Source organism: Microtus oregoni, unplaced genomic scaffold (assembly GCF_018167655.1).
Source record: "Microtus oregoni isolate MIOR12 unplaced genomic scaffold, Mior012 000074F_ref0000038, whole genome shotgun sequence".
NCBI classification, from domain to species: domain Eukaryota; kingdom Metazoa; phylum Chordata; class Mammalia; order Rodentia; family Cricetidae; genus Microtus; species Microtus oregoni.
Window position 1 is genome coordinate 4,261,357 of NW_024544004.1, and position 22,312 is coordinate 4,283,668.

The following is a 22,312-nucleotide window of genomic DNA, read 5'->3' on the forward strand; positions in this document are numbered from 1 at the left end:
GATAGGGAGGACAACTCTAGGGAAGCCGAAACTGAAAAGACACAGGACTCCAACCACCATAATCATCCTTTATTTCTTAGTGGGAAGCTGGGTAAATGGAGCTGGATGGGAATAAATTGCACTTTGTGTTAGTGTTCATGGGTCAGGTCCTCTGCTTTTAGACTCACTTCGTTCCCATTCCTCTACTAAAGCATCGCTTGCCTGGGAAGGAGACACCCGACCTTTACATTTCTATTCTGGACTCATTTGGAGATGTTTCTTTTATCCATAATATCACCAGTTGCCAGAAAGCTAGTTTGCTTGCTGTTTGATGCCTGGGCAACTCTATCTGTCACAGAAATAGTACCTGTGCACTCATCACTTATTTTTTCTCTCAGAGTGGCAGGTAGGTGACTGTCATTGCATAATACTGGTATCATACTCCGATACAGAGTGAACATGAAGGAAGCTTATTGCCACCTACTGTTTCGGCGCTTCCATATCTCTGAAACGTACTTCCTAGTAGGCTGTTGTCATGGCCACTTGCTTCTTTATCTCTTACAGTATCGGGATGCCCTTTATAAGTTCATGGTGGACACTGCGGTGCTTTTAGGAGCTAATAGCTCTCGAGCTGAACATGACATGAAGTCAGTGCTTAGACTGGAAATTAAGATAGCTGAGGTAAGTCTTAACTACAAACCTTTTCTTTTTTGTTGCCGTTCCCGTTTTCTTTCCCGTATTTTGTAAACACTACATGCTGAATGAAAATATAAATTGCAACCAAATGGTAACCTTCTGTGTCACTGCCTTCTGGGTCCAAGGTAGAAATTGCATCCTCTTTGGGAAGAAAAAAAAACTATTGGAATTAAGAGCTCCTCATTTCTTCTATTTCTCTGGGTTAAGCCCAGTCAATATCTATGTGCTACTTTACTGTGATTAAAGTATGCCAGCAAGGAAACCTGTTTTCTCAGAGAAATTCTTTTTTTTTTAAAATTTATTTATTTAAGATTTCTGTCTCTTCCCCGCCACCGCCTCCAATTTTCCCTCCCCCTCCCCCAATCAAGTCCCTGTCCCTCATCAGCCCAAAGAGCAATCAGGGTTCCCTGCACTGTGGGAAGTCCAAGGAACCCCCACCTCCATCCAAGTCTAGAAAGGTGAGCATCCAAACTGCCTAGGCTCCCACAAAGCCAGTACATGCCGTAGGATCAAAACCCCCTTGCCATTGTTCTTGAGTTCTCAGTAGTCCTCATTGTCTGCTATGTTCAGCGAGTCCGGTTTTATCCCATGCTTTTTCAGACCCAGGCCAGCTGGCCTTGGTGAGTTCCTGATAGAACATCCCCATTGTCTCAGTGTATGGGTGCACCCCTCGCGGTCCCAAGTTCCTTGCTCGTGCTCTCTCTCCTTCTGCTCCTGATTTGGACCTTGAGATTTCTGTCCGGTGCTCCCATGTGGGTCTCAGAGAAATTCTTATATGGCTCAAATACAAGACAGATGTTCAATAGATACTCATCTCATTGAAAGTTGGGTTTCTCTCTTCCTCCCTCCCTCCCTTCCTCCCTCCCTCCCTTCCTCCCTCCCTCCCTTCCTCCCTCCCTCCCTCCCTCCCTCCCTCTCTCCCTCCCTCCCTTCCTCCCTCCCTCCCCCTCCCTCACTCCCCCTCCCTCCCTTCCTCCTTCTCTCTTTCTTTTCTTTTCTTTTCTTTTCTTTTCTTTACTTTTCTTTCTGGAACTGGGAGTTGAATGCAGGGCTTCACATATGCTAAGTATGCTACCACCCCCAGTCCTGGAAGGTAATTTTTAACCCAGCCCGCATTTTTGTATTATACCTACTCTGTGTGACTGATAAAATTTGATCTTAGAAAAGATTATCTATCAATATTGAATGTGAAGTTTGATGCAGAAACTTAAAACTGTAAAACTGCCTTGCTGGTGCTCTATTGCATTACCGTGCTTTAGTTTTACATTCCTCCCGTTTTTTAAGACAAAAATCTCACTGGGTAGCTACAGCTGTCCTGGAACTTTCCAGGTAGAAAAGGCTCGAGATCTACTTGCCTCTGCATCCTGGAGTGTTGGAATTAAAGATGTGTGCCACCATGCCCATACATTGTTCTCTCTCTCTCTCTCTCTCTCTCTCTCTCTCTTTCTCCTTTAATCATTTAATGATAGTGACCTATACTATATTCTGAATAAAATCACCTTAAATTCTTTCTGGCTCATGTTAGAGACGGAAAGGGTTTCTAGAAGAAACAGTGTGTAAAATCCCTAAATGTTCTTACATCCAGAGATAGTAAATACAGTGACATTTGCTTATGGGAGAACTCAGTGATCATTTATTATAGAAGTCAATAAAAATTCTGAGGTCCAGGTGTTTATTGGCTTTGTGTTTGTAAACTGGTGGTGGTATGTTGAGATATGGAGTTAGGATGAAGGGTAGGGTTGGAGGAATTAGGTCTCTCCTTACAGTGATGATGTTCACATATATCTTTTTCCAAATCCCTACTCACAATAGAAAGTTCCTTTCTAGGGGCTAGGTGGATGACTCAGTAGGCAAAACACACTTACCGGATAAGCATGAGGACCAGAATGCATGTAAGGCCAGGCGTAGTGGTACCTATCTATCTCTTATATTAGTGCTTCTACTTTGAGATGGAAGGTGAAAACAAGAGAATTCTGGGAAGCTCGTGAACCAGCTAGCTGGGTATACATAGTGCAGTGGTAGAAAAAAGAGACCCACCCTGCCTCAAACAAAGTAAGTAAGGACCCAAAGTTATCCTCTCATTTACTTACATGCACGGTGGCATATGTGTGCCCTTCTAGTTCATTTATGAAAACTCTTCTGTCAAGCCTGTACTTACTGTAGGGCATATAATACTGTCCTTAAGATTTTCCCCTTTGCGTCTTCCTGCTTCACTCTGTATTTAAACATATCCTTCCTTCCTTCCTTTCTTTCTTTCTTTCTTTCTTTCTTCCTTCCCATTTAAAAATTTACACTTCCTACCCTCCTCCCATTCCCCTCCTGCTCCCCCACTCACCCTCCTCTTTAAACATATTATTAATGAACCCCAACTTCACTTTTAAAAGTTCACTACTGCATGTCCCTCGAATGTTGTGAAGATTGTTGCAGATGTGCCTATAAGCTATGTCTACACACTGTCTGAATTCCATTCCCAAGCAAATAGGGGCCCCAGTATGCTAATTTGAGCTGAAGGTGGGATCAATAGCATGAAAGGGTTTTGCCTTGAGCCAGAGAGTTAGACCAAAAAGAAATCTATAAACAGCTGGACAGAGGCAAGACAGAGTTGTTGTGAGGGTGAATGAAGTGGCAAATCCACTGTGTGGAGGGGATCAGCTGCGAGAGAGCTGGAAACAGTTTTGAGGCCAAAAGGTTTCAACCTGGAGCTAGGATTCTGAGTCCAGAAAGGAGGAGGATGGGAGAGATATATAAAAATCCTCCAAGGAAATGGTTTAGAATTCACAGACAGAAAGGAAACTGTAAGGGGCTTATCATCTCTCCAGTGGAGAGTGGGGAGACATTAAGACCCCGAAGGACTTAGAAGAGAGGGACAATTGCCTGCCATTCATCTTCTGTGATTTTGTCTTGAAATATCTGTGGTGCATGGAGTTTTTGCCTGGTCAGAAGGTTTCTCTCATTTTCTTAGTCTTCAGGTGACTCGTCACGTCTAAAACTACTGAGATACACAGATTTTGGGAGTCTCTGAGGCTGAGAAGGAAAAAAAAATACCTCATCAAATCCAAATAAATAAAGATAGCTACAAAATAGGCAGCCACCCAATCCCTGTCTGAGAGACTGATCAAGGAGAGAGAGGACTTGTTCATGGAGTCGTCCTGGCGATTAGAACGAAGTAGAGGTCAATTGAAAAGGCTTCTAGAGAACAGAAACCTCAGGCCGAGTTTTCAATCAGTCTTAGCCATGGAGATGGTGATAGTGGGCAGGAGGTGTGAGGACAGGAGAGCTGGGTGAGGCAGAAGATGGCTAGAAGGGTGCAAGGGAGTAGAAAGATAGAAAAGTCAAGTGATAATGTGGGGAAGGGAGCTATGGCTGGTCAATGGAAGGGATTAAGATGACTTGAGGAAGAGTCATTTTTGCAGGTCTTAGATTTATATGGTAGAGGCTAGAAGTTTGTGAGTTGTCTGCTTAGGTGGCGACCAAATTCATACCACCAGCAGTGGGAAATCTGAAGGTCAAAAAAATAAGAAAACTGATCCTGGGTACCAATGATATGCACATTGCTTCCTTTTTGTCATTGACCATTGTCCCCTAGAGGTGAATGAGCTGAGATCATTATCAGGATACCTTAGGTAAACATGGAATGTTGACCATAATTGTGCAACTTCAGCTTGGTGGTCAAAACTGAGCCAGCAATGGACTTGGCCCATCCACATGGTAAAGGAGAAGGGCATTATGGGAACTTCTTTTTGTACTGGTGACAATATTTCCTACTGAAGAGGATATCTAAATTTCTTTTTATTTTCTTAATCCTGTCTAAAATTCTGGCATTTTTTTTTTATTTCTCCCCACAGCTGGGCATCACACCAAATTCTTGAAAAAGCTGATAATAATATACAGATGTTTTGGCACATGCGAGAAGCAGTCATGCAATAATAAATGATTTATTTGAAAAACTAACCTAAATCTCTTTTTGACAGATAATGATTCCACATGAAAACCGAACCAGTGAGGCTATGTATAACAAAATGAACATCTCAGAACTCAGTGCAATGATTCCCCAGGTTGGTGAAAACTCTCTGAAAAAAAACAACTCTGTTGCCTGATACTTTACAAGGGATTATGTTTCATCTGTGTATAAAAGTTAGCCTTGTAAATATGAACTTTTACTATTTATCATTTTGATTATCTTTCTCTTTTACTATCATATAGAATATCCTTGTATGTACAGTGGGATTTCTTCAGTTGTATGCAGGGAATACTAATAGCTTTCTGATAGTGGTTAAGTTGGTAAGACCATTTTCTTTTTTTAAAAAAATTATTTATTAAAAATTTCCACCTCCTCCCCTCCATTTACCTCCCACTCACCCCCTCCCCATCCATCTCCAGTCCTAAGAGAGCAGTCAGGGTTCCCTGCCCTGTGGGAAGTCCAAGGTCCTCCCCCCTCCATCCAGGTCTAGGAAGGTGAGCATCCAGACAGACTAGGCTCCCACAAAGCCAATGCATGCAGTAGGATCAAAACCCAGTGCCATTGTCCTTGGCTTCTCAGTCAGCCCTCATTGTCAGCCACATTCAGAGAGTCCGGTTTGATAACAGCTCCTTCAGTCCAGGTCCAGCTGGTAAGGCCATTTTCTTACAACACAGCCATGGGCACTCTTTGGTGCTGGTTCAGCTGTTTAGCATTGCATAGACTTTATCTCTACATTTTACCCTCCTCGGGCTTTTTAGTTCATTTTGATGACACGGCCACAAAGTGACCACTGTAGCTCTTCCTCACTAGATCCAGGAGAAGGGGGAAGGGCCCACGGTCCCATCTGACTTGTTTATTTTTACCAAGGTAAACAGAAAAGCCCCCTTTTAGCGTATTCCTAGATGACTTGCTTTTAGTAGAATTGGGCCACGTGACCATCCCTGCTGTGGGGCAAGAGGTAGGGAAGTGGGAGCTAAACAAGTAAGTCACTGGCTTTCAGGTTCACTAGTGGAGGCAGACAAAGGAGGAAGAAGTCAGCAGATGGCCTTTAGTGATACAAAGCACAAAACTGTGTTTGTTTTAGAAACATGCAATGATGCTCTATAGAATGGAGGTGAGCTATTCTGTTGTGTTTCCCCCCTCCTGGAATCAGGGAGGTTGCACAGAGAAGAAGATCCAAGGTGTGCTAAGGCTTCTCCATCTGTGTTTAGGGGAAGGAGAGGGGAAAGTGAGAGGTAGGGGGAGAAGCCTGAAGGAGGGAGTGCAGAGAAGTAGAGGAGTGACCCAAGCCAACAGAAGAGCAGGGCTTGGAATGAGGTGGGACTGAGGGAATCAGATAGAGAGGAAACGGAGGGTGAGGAGGGCTGGGGCAGCTGAGGGAGTGCATCATATATTAAAGCACGAGAGTGTTTACTATCCAGAAGTCTGTGCTGCAGAACACAGGCGCCATTTGTGATGAAAGCCACAGGGCTAAGTGGCAATGATCTGACTTTGGCTTCTGGATAAGCAAATGATGCGCAGTTTTATCTTTAATGATTTGGATGGAGTGGATTATGCTCAGCCTACTCTATCTGAATGCCGTTTTCTCTTACTTGCTGCCTTACCATAGGTTTCGTTTGTTTTCTCTCTCCTCAGTTTGACTGGCTGGGCTATATCAAGAAGGTCATTGATACCAGACTCTACCCACACTTGAAAGACATCGGTCCCTCGGAGAATGTGGTGGTCCGCGTCCCACAATACTTTAAAGATTTATTTAGGATATTAGGTTCTGAGAGGAAGAAGTAAGAACTTTCATGTGCATTTTACTGTGGCCTTTGTTTTTGCTATAAATTAGAAGGGCTTCCATTTTTCATGTGCTTGGAAAATTGCTTTTAAAGAAAGTTACAGCTAAACAGTGAGGGAAAATTGCAGCGCCCTTTTTGCTGAGTTGGCCTACATCATTGTCCGGGGTAATTCGCTTGCTGAGATGACAACAAATACCCAATGTTTTATGCCCCTAATTTACCCCCATGTTTTTTTTATTTCTCCATGCTGTTTCCTCAGAGAACCTAGGTTGTTTATTAGTTTTAAGAACTAGTTAGTAATGATGTTATTTCCTGAGATTTCTACATAAATACTTTCCCCCCAGTTCATTTTTGGCCTTCTGCAGCATTATTTTTTCCTTTCTGGTCTATTTTTTTTTTTCAGTCAGCAAGTTGTTTGCTGGCAACAGACCAAATTACCTGTGTTGAAAAGACAAGACTGCTTTGAGAGCTGGAGGAAAATTAAATGGATAAAACAACTTTAGAAAAGATGACGTGTTTCTTCTTTGAAAGAATGTTTAGGGTTTGGAGCTTTGCTAGCGTAGGACTACAGTGAAAAAAAAAAGTCCTAAAAATGCTCATGTGTTTTATGTTCATTAAGCCATTTAGATTTGATACAGAAAATGAAAGGTGAACAAATTTATAAAAACAATCCACTAAAGCTAATTGCTGTGCTGTGGTAAAAACAAAAATATGTTATTATTCAGGTTCTGTCCTGATTTCCAGGCATTAAGTTTCTTTTCAAAGGCACCTAATGAAGCCCTAGTAATAAAATATAGCATCTAATTTCCACTTCTACCCCAGAGAAACATCTAGATTGCCACAAAAAGCTGCAGCTGTTTAAGGTCTCTTCCATGTTCATTGACACATATAGAAAAAAAACCCACAGAAGAAACAACAAATTCACCTCGAGAGAAGTAGTGATCCTTTAGAAATTCGCTAAGTGAAAATAGAATTTGACAGTGGGTAAGCGTATATGATGCTAAGCTATTTATTACTGCACACGACGGGTGACACTTGCCACATCTCCGTAGGCCTGTTGAAAATACAGACACCAAACTCCACCTCCTCCACAGAGTGTGGTGTAGTAGGTCTGCAGGGGTCATGAATCTTTATTTTCTTTTCTTTCATAAAATATTGATTTATTTTTGTAGTTTGATTGTTTTATTGGCATGTATATATAAATGTGTACCATGTGGGTGCCTGGTACCTATGGATATTAGAGGTGGGCATTGGATCTCCATGGAATTAGATTCATAGACAGTTGTGAACTGACACTGGGAACCAAACTTGGACCCTCTGCAAAAGCAACTAGTGCTTTTGACAACTGAGCCATCTCTCTAGCCCCAGGAATCTGGATTTTAAACAGGTATCCCAGGATAGTTTCTCTTTTTTGGGATTGTGGGAAACATGGAGGAATTACTATATTATAAAGGTACTTTGTAAACATTTTCTAGCTCTAAAATAGATGTGAAGGATCCCTTATCCAAAGAACTTGGGCCCAGAAGTGGTCATATACTTAATGAGCTATCTTGAGAATGGGATCCAAGTCTGAATATAGAATTCATTCTATTTTATGTATAACATATGCATGTAGACTTGTAATAATTTTATGCAGTATTTGTAGTATGTGCAGATTTTGACTGAGACTCTTCACAGGAGTTTGGGTGTGGACTTTGCTATGTATGCTGTAAAATCGCTGCTTAAAACGTTGTCGAGTTTGGAGCATTTTGGGTTTCAGGTTCCTTGGCTGGGGTTGCTGAGCCTGTACTAGGAAATGAAACCCAAGTACTCTTCTTTTTCCACCTGCCATTGAGTCGCTGGCTGAGCACTTTCTAGATTCACGAGGCGATTTCCACCAAAAGGATGAGCTTGCCAGGCACACTGTTCCACAGTTAGGGAGTCCGTTTCTTCTGGTGACTGTGAACTCCATTCTCAAAGAGTAGGGACTTTCGGAAATTGTCTTACTTTGATTTTTCCCAATGCTTAATTTACAACCAGCTCCAATTCTGGTGGCGATTATGTTTTATAGCTTTGGGACTTCTTAACAGGCAGTAGGAAGGCCTGGAGGGAGATTTTCACCTAGTTCATCCTACATGGATAACTTACCCAAATGTGAACACAACCAACAGCTCTAAAAGAGCATCCCGACAAAAGGTTCCCTCAGACATCATGTCTACATACGATTTCACTGAAACATCAATGTAAAACCCAGATGCCTCAAACAGTTTCTCAACAATCAAGTCATCAAATAAATAAATAAATAAATAAATAAATAAATAAATAAAGGGAGTTCCATGCACACTTGCGAGATTTGTAAGCTGCTCCATTTGTCTTGAAAAGACTGACAACGCTTTCATTTCTCAGGAAGCTTTCACATTGCCGATCAGTCTTTTACATTTTTTGTATCTGTCTTCTTTCTTGCCTCTGTCGCCATTTTATCTTTGTCTCTCTTCCTCCCCCCGCTTCTTTCCTTCCCTCCACTTCCATTCTTATCCTTTGTTTCCTAGGTCCTTGTGTGGTGCTTAGCCAAATACAATAATAATAATAATAATAATAATAGTGCTACTGGACTATATTCCCTGCTGGTCACATTTGGTCCTCACTTGGGTAATCTGAAATGTCTCGTTGAGGAAAGGCCGTCTTGTGTCTCCATCGTTACTGTACGTGCCAGGTGCTGTAGAGAGTGTCTATAAGCTCTCATTGCCCCCTGTTCTTGCCAATATGACAGGATCGTTCTCTTTTGTGGCTTGCCCTTCTTCTTGGATTGCAGTACTCTCTCCATTCAGCTGGTGCTGAAGAAAGAGGGTAGGTGGAGGATTGTATAGGTGTTTATGGAAAGGTCTTCAGGTGGGATAAATCATTCCTACCAACATCCATACGACACAACTCAGTCTTGAGACACATCTAACTGCAGGAGTGCCTGGAAAATTGAGTCTATCTGTGTATCGGGAGGAGAAAGAGTGAAATTTTCTCCAGATACACCTTTATCAAAGAGTTTATGGCATTTTCTTGAAATAACTGCTTATTTTTACAGCTCCCTCCCTATCTTGCCACAGCACAGTGTAAATGGGAAAGGAGACATTTTGTGAAATGGGTTTGTAGCTGTGAAGTCCAGCATAGTGCCTCTCACATAGGCACGTCTTTAAAGTCTCTAGACATTAACCATCTGCTGTACCACTGCCATGTGGGGCCTGGGATCAGAACTCCAAAGTATAAGAACTAGTTCTCCAGGTAGGGAAATGAGGAAAAAGGGCCATGTTGAACATCTGGGGTGGTGGAACTGATGTGAATACAGATGTTGCCTTCAAAGTTAGAGGCTAGACACTGACAGGCTATTTAGGGTTCAGGATGGATAGAGAAGGAGTTAGCTTATTGCCTGCAACCTCTTCCCACCTGCCCTTCTCTTTTGGTGTTTCTGTACTGCCGCCGTTCTGAGAATTTGCTGTTGGAAACCATACACAGGTCATTCTGACACTGACTAACATCAAGATTAATAATAAAAGTTCTGTAAGTGGCCTCTATTTTACACAGGAGGCGATTTGTCCAGTTACTCACAATTAGAAAGTAGAGATGATATTCTGAATTGGTTCACATTTGTTTTCATATTCCATCTCTTAGTTCCACACATGTTCCTGTATGGAAAACAGGTACTTTTAAAACTTCTTGAAAGGCTTTAGAGATATATGTTCATTATTTCACACCCAAAGTGATTTGTACCTGATGTGGATTAGAGCTTGTTTTTTTTCTTCCTGAATTTGGAATATTTGCATATACATGATAAGATGGGATCTCAGTTTATAGACAAAACCCAGCATTTGTGTCTCTGCACATCCAAACTTAGAAGGAAGCTCATTTCATAGCATAGATTTGGTGTACCTGCATTTTGTGCCTTGTCACATAATGGCATACAGAAAATTTCACTTGTGGTCTTGTGTTAATTTGCAAAAAGTTTCAGATTTGGGGGCACTTTGGATTTTTTTGTATTTGTAGGTAAGAGTTGTCCAACCTGCAGTAACACATCTCTGATTAGTTAGATATTGCAGTGTTGGGAATTGTCCTGTTATTTTTAATGTTCCAAAGGTACCTTTGGTTGATATCAATTGCTCAATTTTTGATGCTGCTTCACCCTTTAGATCAAGCCTACTGCTCACATGATAGGATGTGGATGTTCGTTCTAAATGATCGGGTGTGATGACAGTAATGCAGCAATAGTTTATCGTACTTCATTCAGATTGAATGCAATGTCTTTCAAGTGCTAAGAAAGAATTCTAGCACAGAACTACATCTCCTATCATTGACTCTTGGTAGATAGCATATAAAAAATATTGGAGCAATGAGACACCCATCGAGGTGGTGATACAGAGACTACATTGGCTCTTGTAGTTTGAGGGAGCAAATTATTGGGGTGTAATATTGGAGGCATAAGCTAGAGGTTGCCATAGGAAAAAGAGGTGATGGTCCAAGTGCAGAAAAAGTGGGTAGGTAAGGGGCTGCATCCTTCAAGTTACTTCCAGCTCTTCCTGACTCCATGTTCAGTGATTATATACCTAATGTTTAAATAAAATGTGATAAGAATTCTATACACAGTCAAAATTAATAAATTATACAATTTTTTTCTTGGAAGGCTGTTGGTAAACATTACCAGCATGTCACTAGGCAAAGGACATTGTAGACTCCTCCCTCTAATAAGTCCCCTCAATAGTCTACTGTATCTTTCCTAACTGATTCCCTAATTTGAAGCTGCCCCAGAATTGCTCCAAATTAAATAATTTGATCTGAGGAACAGGAGACTATGAATAAGAGTTCTGCCTTGATAATCTCATCTAGATCCAATGAAATTTCGAAGACCCCATAACCAGATGCCAATTTAACAGTTTAAACATATGAACCTAGAGGGATGTGATTCAGTCCATAGTGATATTTCAAACAAAGAAAATATATACAGACGTGGTTACAGAGATACAGAGATATACAATGGTTATATACAGAGATGATGGGGAAAATGAAAGCCAAATGAGATACAAAATGCCAATCTTATTAACATCAAGAAGCTACTATCATCCCGAGGACTATGAGACAATGAGAAGAGTAGTGTTACCTTAGACTAGATCTGACGCCTTATAAATTGGAGCGCTGTGAGATTGCCCTACAGTGGCTACTATGAAAGGAGATCAATGATGGAACTGGAGACAAAAATAAGACACAGCTAAGAGATATGATTTGAATGACTATGAGAGGGAGGGGTGAGATGGTGACAGAGAGGGAACAGAGGAAACAGTGAGAGAGAGGAAGAGGAGAGAGGGAGAGAGAGGGAGAAAGGGAGGGAGAGAGAGAGAGAGAGAGAGAGAGAGAGAGAGAGAGAAGCACAAATGAGAACACAAAGAAGGTTGGTAATAGAGAACATCCCTTTTATCCTTGGGAATTTTGCTCAGCTTTTGTGATTTTTCTTGTCTTCAGTTTTATTTCATATAAATCAAGCAGAATGTCCAATTAGATGATTCTTCTTAGACAGAAGTTCCTAGAGGCTCACTCAAAAAGTGTCCAGTTATGTGGACCTCTTATTATGCTCATCTTTTCTGAAGATCACCTAGCATATGGCTCTTTAAAGTGTGGTCCACAGATCATGCAGAATCTCAGTCTTTGCCCTCAATGTATTAAATCAGAAGCTGTAATCAGTTAAGATCTCCAGAGATACACACATTCAAATATGGACATTAAAATTTAAGGATTGTCCTAGGGTTTAGGAAGTCCTAGTTGAGCTATGTATGCATACCATTTAGAAGATAGGATTTTCTTAGGCTATCAGTTCTCAACCATGACATAAATCAGAATTGGTTCTGTAGGACTTGTTAAAATACACATATCTGGGGTCCTATTGCTATAGTTATTAATGCAGTGGTAAATCTAGGGTAGGGATCAGGGTTTTTATACCTAGTTTTCCAGTGATGTATAATCTGTTGGTCTAAGGGCTAATTGAGAACTACTGCCCCAGGTATTTGTCTGGACAGTCTAAAGGATTTTAGAAGACCTCATTGACTCACTTTTCTGGCTCACTTCAAATAGTAGGCATTGGGGGAAAGAATAAATGCAAATGGGAAGATTGGGCACTTGTTTTCTCCATTTATAAACGGGGACAATAATCGCCATCACACAGCACTGTTCCAACTACTACAGAAGGTATCTTATCTCTGAAACGTAATATAAATGTACACTCCTGAAACTTCAGAATATGGGGGAGGGTAGCAAAATCTTCTTAAATAGCAAATCTTCTGAGTCAAAGGCTTTGGAGAAGAATTCCATATTGCTGTTCTAGTGGCAGGTCCTTTGCTGGGATGATTTTCTTTCTATTATTTATTAATATTTGGGGAAATTACTGTATTGCAGAAAATGCTTTTTGGACCAAAAAGAAGAAAAATATGGCTTATTTTCAATGACTGTTGCTGAGTCTGTATTTTGTTTGTTTTTGGTATGTCTGTTTATTAGGTGCTAGTGATTTAGTCATTATGGTCATCTCTGTTCCTGACATGGTAATATGATCACTCCTAAGCTATACCCCATAGTGCTCTGTCAGCAGTTTTATAAGACATTGGAACAACTCCTCAGTGCCTTTGTCTCCCTGGGTGAGCTTCTCAGTCAGCATGCCATCTTTTACTTCTTGGAGAACTTGTTGTGCTATTGTCTTCGTAAGGTCTTGGCCAGAAAGGCCTCGCTGTTCTTTTTCTGATCTGCATAGATTTCTGCGAAACACCTTTGGTGAAGTGTTTTCAGTCAGATTTCCGTTACTGATCAGGAGACTGGCATTGAATTAGTAGCATTTGTATATCACTATGTAGTGTATGGGAAAGCACACAGGCCTTAGACGTACCTGGCTCTGGGCTAGCCTCCATGGCTTATTACAGTGGCCTGTACATAGGCCTTGGTGGGAGCAGGACTTAAAGATACCATTTGTGTTAGGTCTTACTCTAGAGCTGGTAATTTACCTGACCTGGGGTGGTCTGAGCATCTTCACTTATCCGAACTCTCCAGCTGAGTCTACTTGTTTGAAAGCCACCGGCTGTGCGGTGAAGAGTTCACTAAATGATTCTAAACTTCAATTATCTCTGTATTCAACCAAAAGCTTCAGTATCTCGGAGTCCAAGTTTTTTCTCACCTCTTCATCTCTTCAGCACCTAGGACAATCAGTACATACCTGGCTGCCCAGGATGTGTTGAGTCCATGAAAGAAGGGTCTTTTACATGTTAAAGTGTGTCTATACAATGAAGTAAAAAGATACTAATCAGCTGGAATATTTCATTCTCCACTGTATCAGTTCCTTTCTACATTAGTGGGACCAAATACTCCGTAAAAAAGAGGCGAGAAGGATTTATTTCCTCTCCCAGTGTGTAGGTACAATTGATCATAGTGGAGAAGGCATCATGGGGACTAGTGCTTGGGGCAGTTGGTCACATTGCATCTAAAGCCAGGGAGCAGAGAGAAGTGAATGCTGTGCTCAGCTGGCTTTCTTCTTTTTATTGGAGCTGGCACTCCTGCCCACAGAATGGTGCCACCCACATTCAGGGTGTGTCTTCTAACCTCAGTTAGCTTCATCTAGATATTCTCTCACCGGCTTGCCCAGAGGCTTGTTTCTCAAGTGGTTCTAGTTCCTGTCAAGTTGACAGTAGTAAGCATCGTACTGACTGTAGGCACTGAGTCAACTGTAAATGCTTGGTGAGAATTTCTCGGCTTGTTCAGGAGTAGGGATCTGTAGGCAAAAAGGAAATGCCTAAGATGGTGTGTTTCTTTTAGGGACCGAAGCAGACATCTCTGAGGGCAAGACTTAAGTTATTTGGATGGTAGACTCTGAGATGCGCCAACACCCTATGCTAGCATGTTCTCTCTATTGGGTTCAAGAAGAAAATTTCACATTGTCTGTATTTTCATTTTATAAATTAAAAAATAATTAGGATTAATAGAGTTCCACTATATTGATGACCACGGACTCACAGTTTGGGGGACACAGTGTTTACTATTTGTAGCAGGGAGGCCGTTAGTTTGTTTCCCAGCTGCCTGGCAGCTCAGACCCGAAATAATCACACAGAAACCATATTATTTAAATTACTGCTTGGTCCATTAGCTCTAGCTTCTTATTTGCTAACTCTTACATCTTAGAATAACCCTTCTCCATTAACTTGTGCATCACCACAAAATTGTGGCCGACCAGCAAAGTTTCAGCACCTCTGTCTCTGGCAGCAGCTCTGAGGCTTCTCTTTGACTCTGCCTTCCTTCTCCTATAATTCAGTTTAGTTTTCCCTGCCTAGCTCTGTTCTACTATATCAGGCCAAACCAGTTTCTTTATTAACCAATGCTATTCATAGCACACAGAAGGGAATCCCACATTAACTATTGTTAGTTTGTTTTCATTCATACATTGAAAATAATTCTGAAATATCATAGTTATAGGTATATGAATTTTATTACTTTAATCATCATATCACAAAAAGTGGCTTAAAATTCTTTTTGTCTTATTTTTTTCTTTATTCTTCTCTCATATGGTACATCCTGACTGTAGTCTCCCTTCCTTCCCTTTCTTCCTCACTCTCCCCTCCCTCTCCTCCTTTCCCTCTCTCCCCTCCTCCCAGTACTTCCCCATCTCCTTTCTCTCCCTGATCCACTGCTCCCCTTTTTTCTTTCCAAAAAGAGCATGCCTCCCAGTGATATCAACAGAACATGACATAACAAGATACAATAAGACTAGCAGAAACCTTCATATCAAGGCTGGACACAGCAACCCAGTAGGAGAATAAGGGTCCCGTGAGCAGGCAAAAAAGTCCAAGACAGTCCCTCTCCTACCGTTGAAATAAATGAAAAAACCACAAGCTAAAAAAACCACAGCATGTATGCAGAGGGCCTAGCAGAGACCTGTGCATGCTCCATAACCACAGCCTCAGTCTCCATGAGTCCCTGTGAACCCTACTTAGTTGAATGTGTGGGCTGTGTTCTCCTGGTGTTCTAGACTTCTGTGGCTCCTACAAGTCTTCATTGCCCTCTTCTGTGGGGTTTCCTGAGCTTCAACTATTGTTTGGCTGTGTATTTCTGCATCTGATCCCATCAGCTGCTAGAAGAAGCCTCTCTGATGATGATTGGGCTAGGTTCCGATCTATGAGTATAGCAAAACATCATTGGAAAACATTTCATTGACTTTTTTGTTAGTTGTGTTTGGTTCTATCCTAGTCTCTGAACCTTCCAGCTTCTGGTTCCTGGCCATCCAAGAAGTGTTAGGCAGGGGCTCTCTCTTGTAGCTTGGGCCTCAAGTTATATCAATTATTGCTTGGCTACTCTCACAAATTCTGAGCCACCATTTCCCTAGTGTATCTTAAAGTCGGGACAGGTGGTGAGTTGAATGTTTTGTGGCTGGGTTGAAGTCCCAGTTCCATATCCTCCATTCCTAGGAGACCTCTCTAGGATCACCCTCATTGGTTACAGGAGGTTTCCACTACCCCTCAATGCCACCCATTCTAGTCATCTCTCCCCATACACTCTTCCTCCACTCCTCCTGACCACACTTGATCTCTCCTTTACAGAGACAGGAGTTGAAGCAACTATTAGTAATGGAAGTACAAATTAATAATGAGAAAATGACAAGATGTCCCTTTTTCTATACTAGTATGCCATTTTAATTATCAGGAGGGTGGTGCCTAAAGCAGATCTGACAAGAGTATGCCAAAACTTTCTGAAATAGCCAAGAAGATTATATGAAACACATATTTACATACCTGGTCATATAATATAATTTTATGTGGATTAATTTATCTTAATGTACAAATGTCATGTTGTTTGAAAAATTAATTCATGGCCTTAAACATTTTATCTTTCAAATTTTCATTTCTATATTTATTAAAAATAATTCTTTGAGGGATTGGAGAGATGACTCAGTGGTTGAGCACTGCCGTTCTTGCAGAGGACTTGGGTCTGTTATCAGCACCTACAAGGTTACTCACAACCATCAGTTGGTCTCCAGTTCCAGGGGATCATAACTCTGGCTTCTGCAGACACTGCACATATGTAGTGTACTTATACACATGCACACAAAACACTTATGCACATAAAATAAAAACACACAAATCTTCAAGCATGAAGGCACATGCTTGTAATCCCAGCACACTTATGAGATAGAGGCATAAAGAACATAAACTCTAGGTCATCCTGGACTACATAGGGAAAAACTGTCTTGAAAATGTTCCTGGTATATTCTGTATGTCTATATATATTAAAACAAACGTTTCTGTACTTGTATATATTCAAAAATATTTTGCTCATTGGAGAACATATCTCCTGTGGCAGTTTCAAGCAAATAACCATGTGAATTGTTCTTGATGGGTGGGTTAGTATCATCATGTCTCACTGCTGTTCACATTTCTGCATGACCCAGGAGTCATCTTAGGAATGTGTGTCATTAGTCACCATGGTAATGACAGCTAAGAGGGGCTGGGTCATTAAATATCCATCATCACGGGTGAGTTAGAAATGAGCTCAGACCGCACATCTCTCTGAGGTCAGAGATTCTTTTCCTTATAGAACAGGCAACACTTCATATAGAACAGAATTTTGAAAATATGTATCAGAGCTTTACAGAACCAGATGAGATTCTTTATATGTTTTGAGGTCAACAAGACTTAGGAGTTCACTCTGTTAATGACTGTGTTATTTTAACATCACACTCACCTTGTGAAGTAGGGAACATCCTCATCATTTCATGAGAAAAGATAATCAACAAGGCTTAGTTGATTTGCCTGGGCTCACATTATTTAGAGCTTACAGAATCAAAGTAAAAATTTAGATGATTGCTATTAATGAATATTTTGATTTTAGTTTCCCAAAGGCCAATAACATGCAGACATTGGACCAGTTCACTAGTAAGTTGAAGGTATTCCCATTTGCAGATCCAGGAAACTAGGGGAAGGCCTATGCCTTGAGGCCGGAATCTTCGAGCCCATTTTGGTGTTACTCATTGACCTTGTAGTACCCTTGCCAACAGCTCCCCAAAGGTGTTTCTCAGGGAATCAGATGTGACCGACAATGTAATAAATATTCATTTCTCTCCTTTACCAGAACCATTGCCAACTATTTGGTGTGGAGAATGGTTTATTCCAGAATTCCAAACCTCAGCAGGCGCTTTCAGTATAGATGGCTGGAATTCTCAAGGGTGAGTTAATGGATATCAAAACGTTTCGTACATGCTAGAACAGTCCCAATGTTAACCATTCCAGTTAAAAAAAAATCTTTAAGAATGGGATTTAGTGAGCTTGCAGTCTAAACTCTTCTTTAAACTTTTTCACGCTAGTTCATTTCATTCAGGTATACCTATATCCTGTAAAAAGTACCTCAGGCTCTCCATTGGGCTGTATAATAATATTTAGAGTGATACTTTGGGCCATGAAATCTTGTTTAAACATCCCTCTTTAATAGCTCATTTCTACTTTTTTTTTTAGTGCTTTTAACTGAAATTAATGGTTTTGATGTTTCTTAATGATACATCACTTTCAAAGTAGTTCAAATTTCATTACCTTTTAACTGGTAAACACTTGTGATAATTGTGTATATTTGTGGGGTTCAGCGTGATGTTTTGATCTACCAATGCATTATAGAAAAATTCAATCAAGATAATGAACATATACATCATTTCAGCAACATATTATCACTTCTGTGTTGAGAACATCAAAGCTGTATTTTATCAAAATTGAAATACATAATTATCATTAACTGTGATCACTTTACGCAGTATGACAAATGCTGCATAATCTCAAGTATATGTGGAATATGAAATAGTCGCTCAAAAAGCAGTGAGTAGGAAGGCGGTTACTTGAAGTTAGAGGAGAGAGGCTGGGCAAGAGATGTGCATCAAAGGATGTACAAATTCAATTAGACTGGATGGATACAGTCTGATGATCTTTACTGTAACTATGGTTTTCAAGGTTTCTCCGTGTTCTAATTATATGCAGAGAGAATGTTCCAACTTCATTTTCGCTTGGTATTAGAATTGCATCTTTAATTTTCCTTAGATATTCAATCTTAAATCTATCCTAATTCTGCTTGACCCATTTCACCGTCTTCCCATGACATCCTCAAGTGCCGGAATCCATTTTCTTTCCCCCACTTACCTGGCCCTTGAGTCTTTGTTTCTCACCCACCTCGTTGCCTCCCAACTTGCACAGACAGATATTACTTTCATCTGCATTTCTGAGGCTTGGGACTAATTCTGCTTCGGCTTAGAAGACTTAAGGATTTTGTGGCTTTAAAAAAGTATTTTATTTTTCTACCAATTTAAGGCAAAGTGAATGTCAAATCGTATAAGCTCTTATTTCATTTAACATACATTTGAATTCTTAGAGAAACTGACAAATATAGAAATTTATAGTGGACCATTATACCCAGAGAGTGATACGGTTATTTGGGGCAAGTTTTGGCGCTTTATAGTCAACTAGAATATAAAAAGTTACTTTATCTCAGAGGCTGGATAAACATGAAGCAATTACTTATATTTAGGCCATATCAAATAGTTAAGATAGAAAACAAGTAGATATTTTTGCTGTGTGTGTATTTTTAACTCATATGGATCACATAAAAGATGGTATCCAGCTGCTCTCCACCCCCACTGTGAAGAGAATGAGAGAGCAAGGTGTAAGAAGTGGTGTGTGAAATTTGAGGTTAGGTATAAGGGGATGTTTTTTGAACATGAAGTGCTAAAAATAATATTGAATTGCCGAAGGAGGTTGTAGAATTGCTTTCTCTGGAGGTTTTAAAAATAGCTTCATCCCTTACCTCTGAGAAGGGTCGTGTTCCCAGAAAGCAAAGGAAGGAGAGATGAATTTAAGCTTTAATCCCTTTTGCCCTGTTCTAACAACCTGGCTCTAAAATTGTGCATGGGGTATTCCAGGCGCCTATTCTCAGGGCCTCCCTCCCTCGCTGTCTGCCTACACACTCCAGCCTCCAGGGAAAACTTACATGGTATTTATTTCTGTGCTTTTGTCCCCAAGAGTAAACCTTGGCACTTTCAAATCCTGCTTCAGAAGTCCCTTATTGTTTATGAAAGTTTTCTTAAAATGGGATAATGTGGCAGATGGGAAAAGTATTTGATCTGTAGTTTACTCTGCGATGACACCATGTAAGTGGGCTCCCCAGGTTGTTCATGGTGAGATGTGGTCTGCTGGCCGGCTAACAAGAACTTTGATTACCTACATACAGTTCTAAACCTTCCCTGGCGGAACTGCAGTCCTCAATAGATACTAAGTACTGTCCAGGCCCTGGAACTGCATCCCTTTCTGTCCTTGCTTGCTGCAGAAAAGCTATGCTATTGCCCATATGTCTTGCTTAATGAAGAAAATTAGAATAAAGGTGAAATGCATTGTTTTCCCACTGTCAACATAGTTTCATTTAGTTTTAGCTAGAAATTAAGGACAAAAATATGTTTTATTTTTCTCCATCTGATTTCACCTTGACCTTCCTTATCTGGCATGTGTACGAGATGGGTGGGAAGTCCTTTTGTAGACTGCTTTCTTCAGATAGGTTGACTTTTCCCCCTCAGCAAACTATTATTTAAACAAAGCTCAAATTGTATTGGTTATTCTTCACAGGTAATCCAGGGGACGACGACTCTGCTGCCTCAGTGGGACAAATGTGTAAACTTTATTGAAAGTGCCCTCCCTTATGTTGTGGGGAAAATGTTTGTGAACGTTCACTTCCAGGAAGATAAGAAGGAGATGGTAAGTGGAGCTTCCTGGATGCTCAAAACAAACCAACAGAACGCTGCTCATCTAGGCAGATCTGATAGACGTGATGACCCACAGTCTATGGTCCATCTTCCAGGATCTAGAGAGCCACAGGCCTTCTCTTCTGCTTCTTTGCATTTTTCTTTCTTTTTATTATTTATTTATTCATTTATCTATCTGTTTATTTTTTGTTTTTAGAAGAAAACAATCTTTTTTATTTTACATACCAATCCCAGTTCCCACTTCCTCCCCTCCTCCCCTTTTCTCCACATAATCCTGTCCATCCCCATCCACTCCTCAGAGAGGGCACATTGCTTTGGGGAAGGTCCAAGGCCCTCCCTACTATATCTAGGCAAGGTATGGGCAAGGTAACCATCCAAAGAGAATGGGTTCCAAAAAAGCTAGCACAAGCTGTAGGAATAAAACCTGGTGCCACTGCCAGTGACCCCCACAGTCTGCCCCAGCCATACAACTGTCACCAACATTCACAGGGACTAGTTTGGTCCTATGCTTGTTCCTTCCCAGTCTGGCTGGAATTGATGAACTCCCTAATGGAGCTCAGGTAGACTGTTTCAGTGGGTGTCCCCATCATGGTCTTGACCTCTTTACTCATATTCTCATTCTTCCCACTCTTCAACTGGATTTTAGGAGCTCAGTCCAGTGCTCTGATGCCCCATTTGACCAGCATCACCCACCCCCCCATCTGTCACTGACAATTGCTGTTATGTTCTCTTTATTTAGGAGTTCCACTTTTTTGATCCCACATATAAATCTTTTCTGTCCTTCTGTGTCTGACTTATTTCACTTAGCACAGTGCCCTCCAAGTTTATCTATGTTATTGGAAAAGAGGATTTCTTGGTTTCATGGTTAAGTAATACACAGACACATATCCTATTTTCTACCTATCTGCTCACTGAGGACAATCTGGGTTGATTTTATGTCTTAGTTATTAGGAAAAATGCTACAATAAGCATGGGATTGAGCTGTCTCTTGAAGATATTGCTTTTATTTCCTTTGGAAATATAGCCAGTAGTAGAATGGTTGGATCGTTACAGTAGTCGTGCTTGGAATTTTCCGAAGCTCTTTTGTAGGCTTACTTTGATGGCAGTGCCAGTTCTTACCTCAAGCAGCAGTGTACCAGGTGCCTTTATTTTTTGTACACTTGCCTCTTTCGACTCCCACAGCAGTCCCCTCTTAACAGGCACAAAGTGTGACTTCACTGGCGTTTTGAGTTTGATTTCTCTGATTAGTGACATGTAGTACATTTTTATACACCTCTTGGGTATTTACATATCTTTGGAAAATGTTTATCCAGCTCTTTTGTTCATTTTTAGTTAGGTCATTATTATTGCTACCTTTGCTATTAAGAGTGTATTTTTGAGTTATAAGTTCGAATTTAGCCACTTTTATTTGGATTTTCTTTGTATGAATTACATTTTACCAATGACAGTAAGCAAAATATTAGTATGTAGTTCACAGATAAAACGCTATATTGTCAATCAGGTATAACATATAAGTTATATAGGATACAGATAGTTTAGAACCATTTAGTTTAAAGTAAACACGTAAAAGCCATGGTTTTCAAATGGTTGATGTTATATAGTGATAATAATACCAAATGGTGGGTGTTATGTATCTTATACTAGAGTTTACTTTTAACTACCACTAAACGAAATACATTCTCCTTTGTTAATTTGTTTTTACTATTTTTTGGGGAATTTATGTCTCGTTTGAGACCCTATATTTTAAATAAATAAGCTTCTTCCAAATAGATTCACCAAGAAATGAATGCTTTGTTTTTAAAGTGTTCAGTCCTTAAATGTTTTCATTTGCTCTTTGGCCAGAGTAAACAAATGGAAAACTTATCAAACAATCACAGTGATAACACTAAAATACAAAAAGAATATAAATGCAAGTGAGTAAAAAAAACTATATAGTGGGAGAGGTTTGATAGGCATATTTTAACTAATATAAAAAATAGTAAATTTATTTTTCTCCATTTTGGTGGAAATTCCCTCTTTACATGTCTCAGGGTAAAACATTCTAAAATAAGTTGATTTTGGCACTTTACCCATTTATTTTGATGTACACAAGGGTAGTATGTTAATCATGCAGACATTCATGTC

At 40.4% G+C, this 22,312-nt stretch overlaps 1 protein-coding gene across 1 annotated transcript in view; it reads left to right on the top strand.

Annotated features, from left to right (window-relative positions):
• Window positions 1-22,312, top strand: part of Phex (phosphate regulating endopeptidase homolog X-linked) — a 214,012-nt gene that overhangs the window by 66,526 nt on the left and 125,174 nt on the right. Inside the window, exons 10-11 of the mRNA XM_041642476.1 lie at window positions 17,530-17,623; window positions 20,052-20,180. Of these exons, the coding sequence (XP_041498410.1) occupies window positions 17,530-17,623; window positions 20,052-20,180 (223 nt within the window). The remainder of the gene's footprint in view (window positions 1-17,529; window positions 17,624-20,051; window positions 20,181-22,312) is intronic.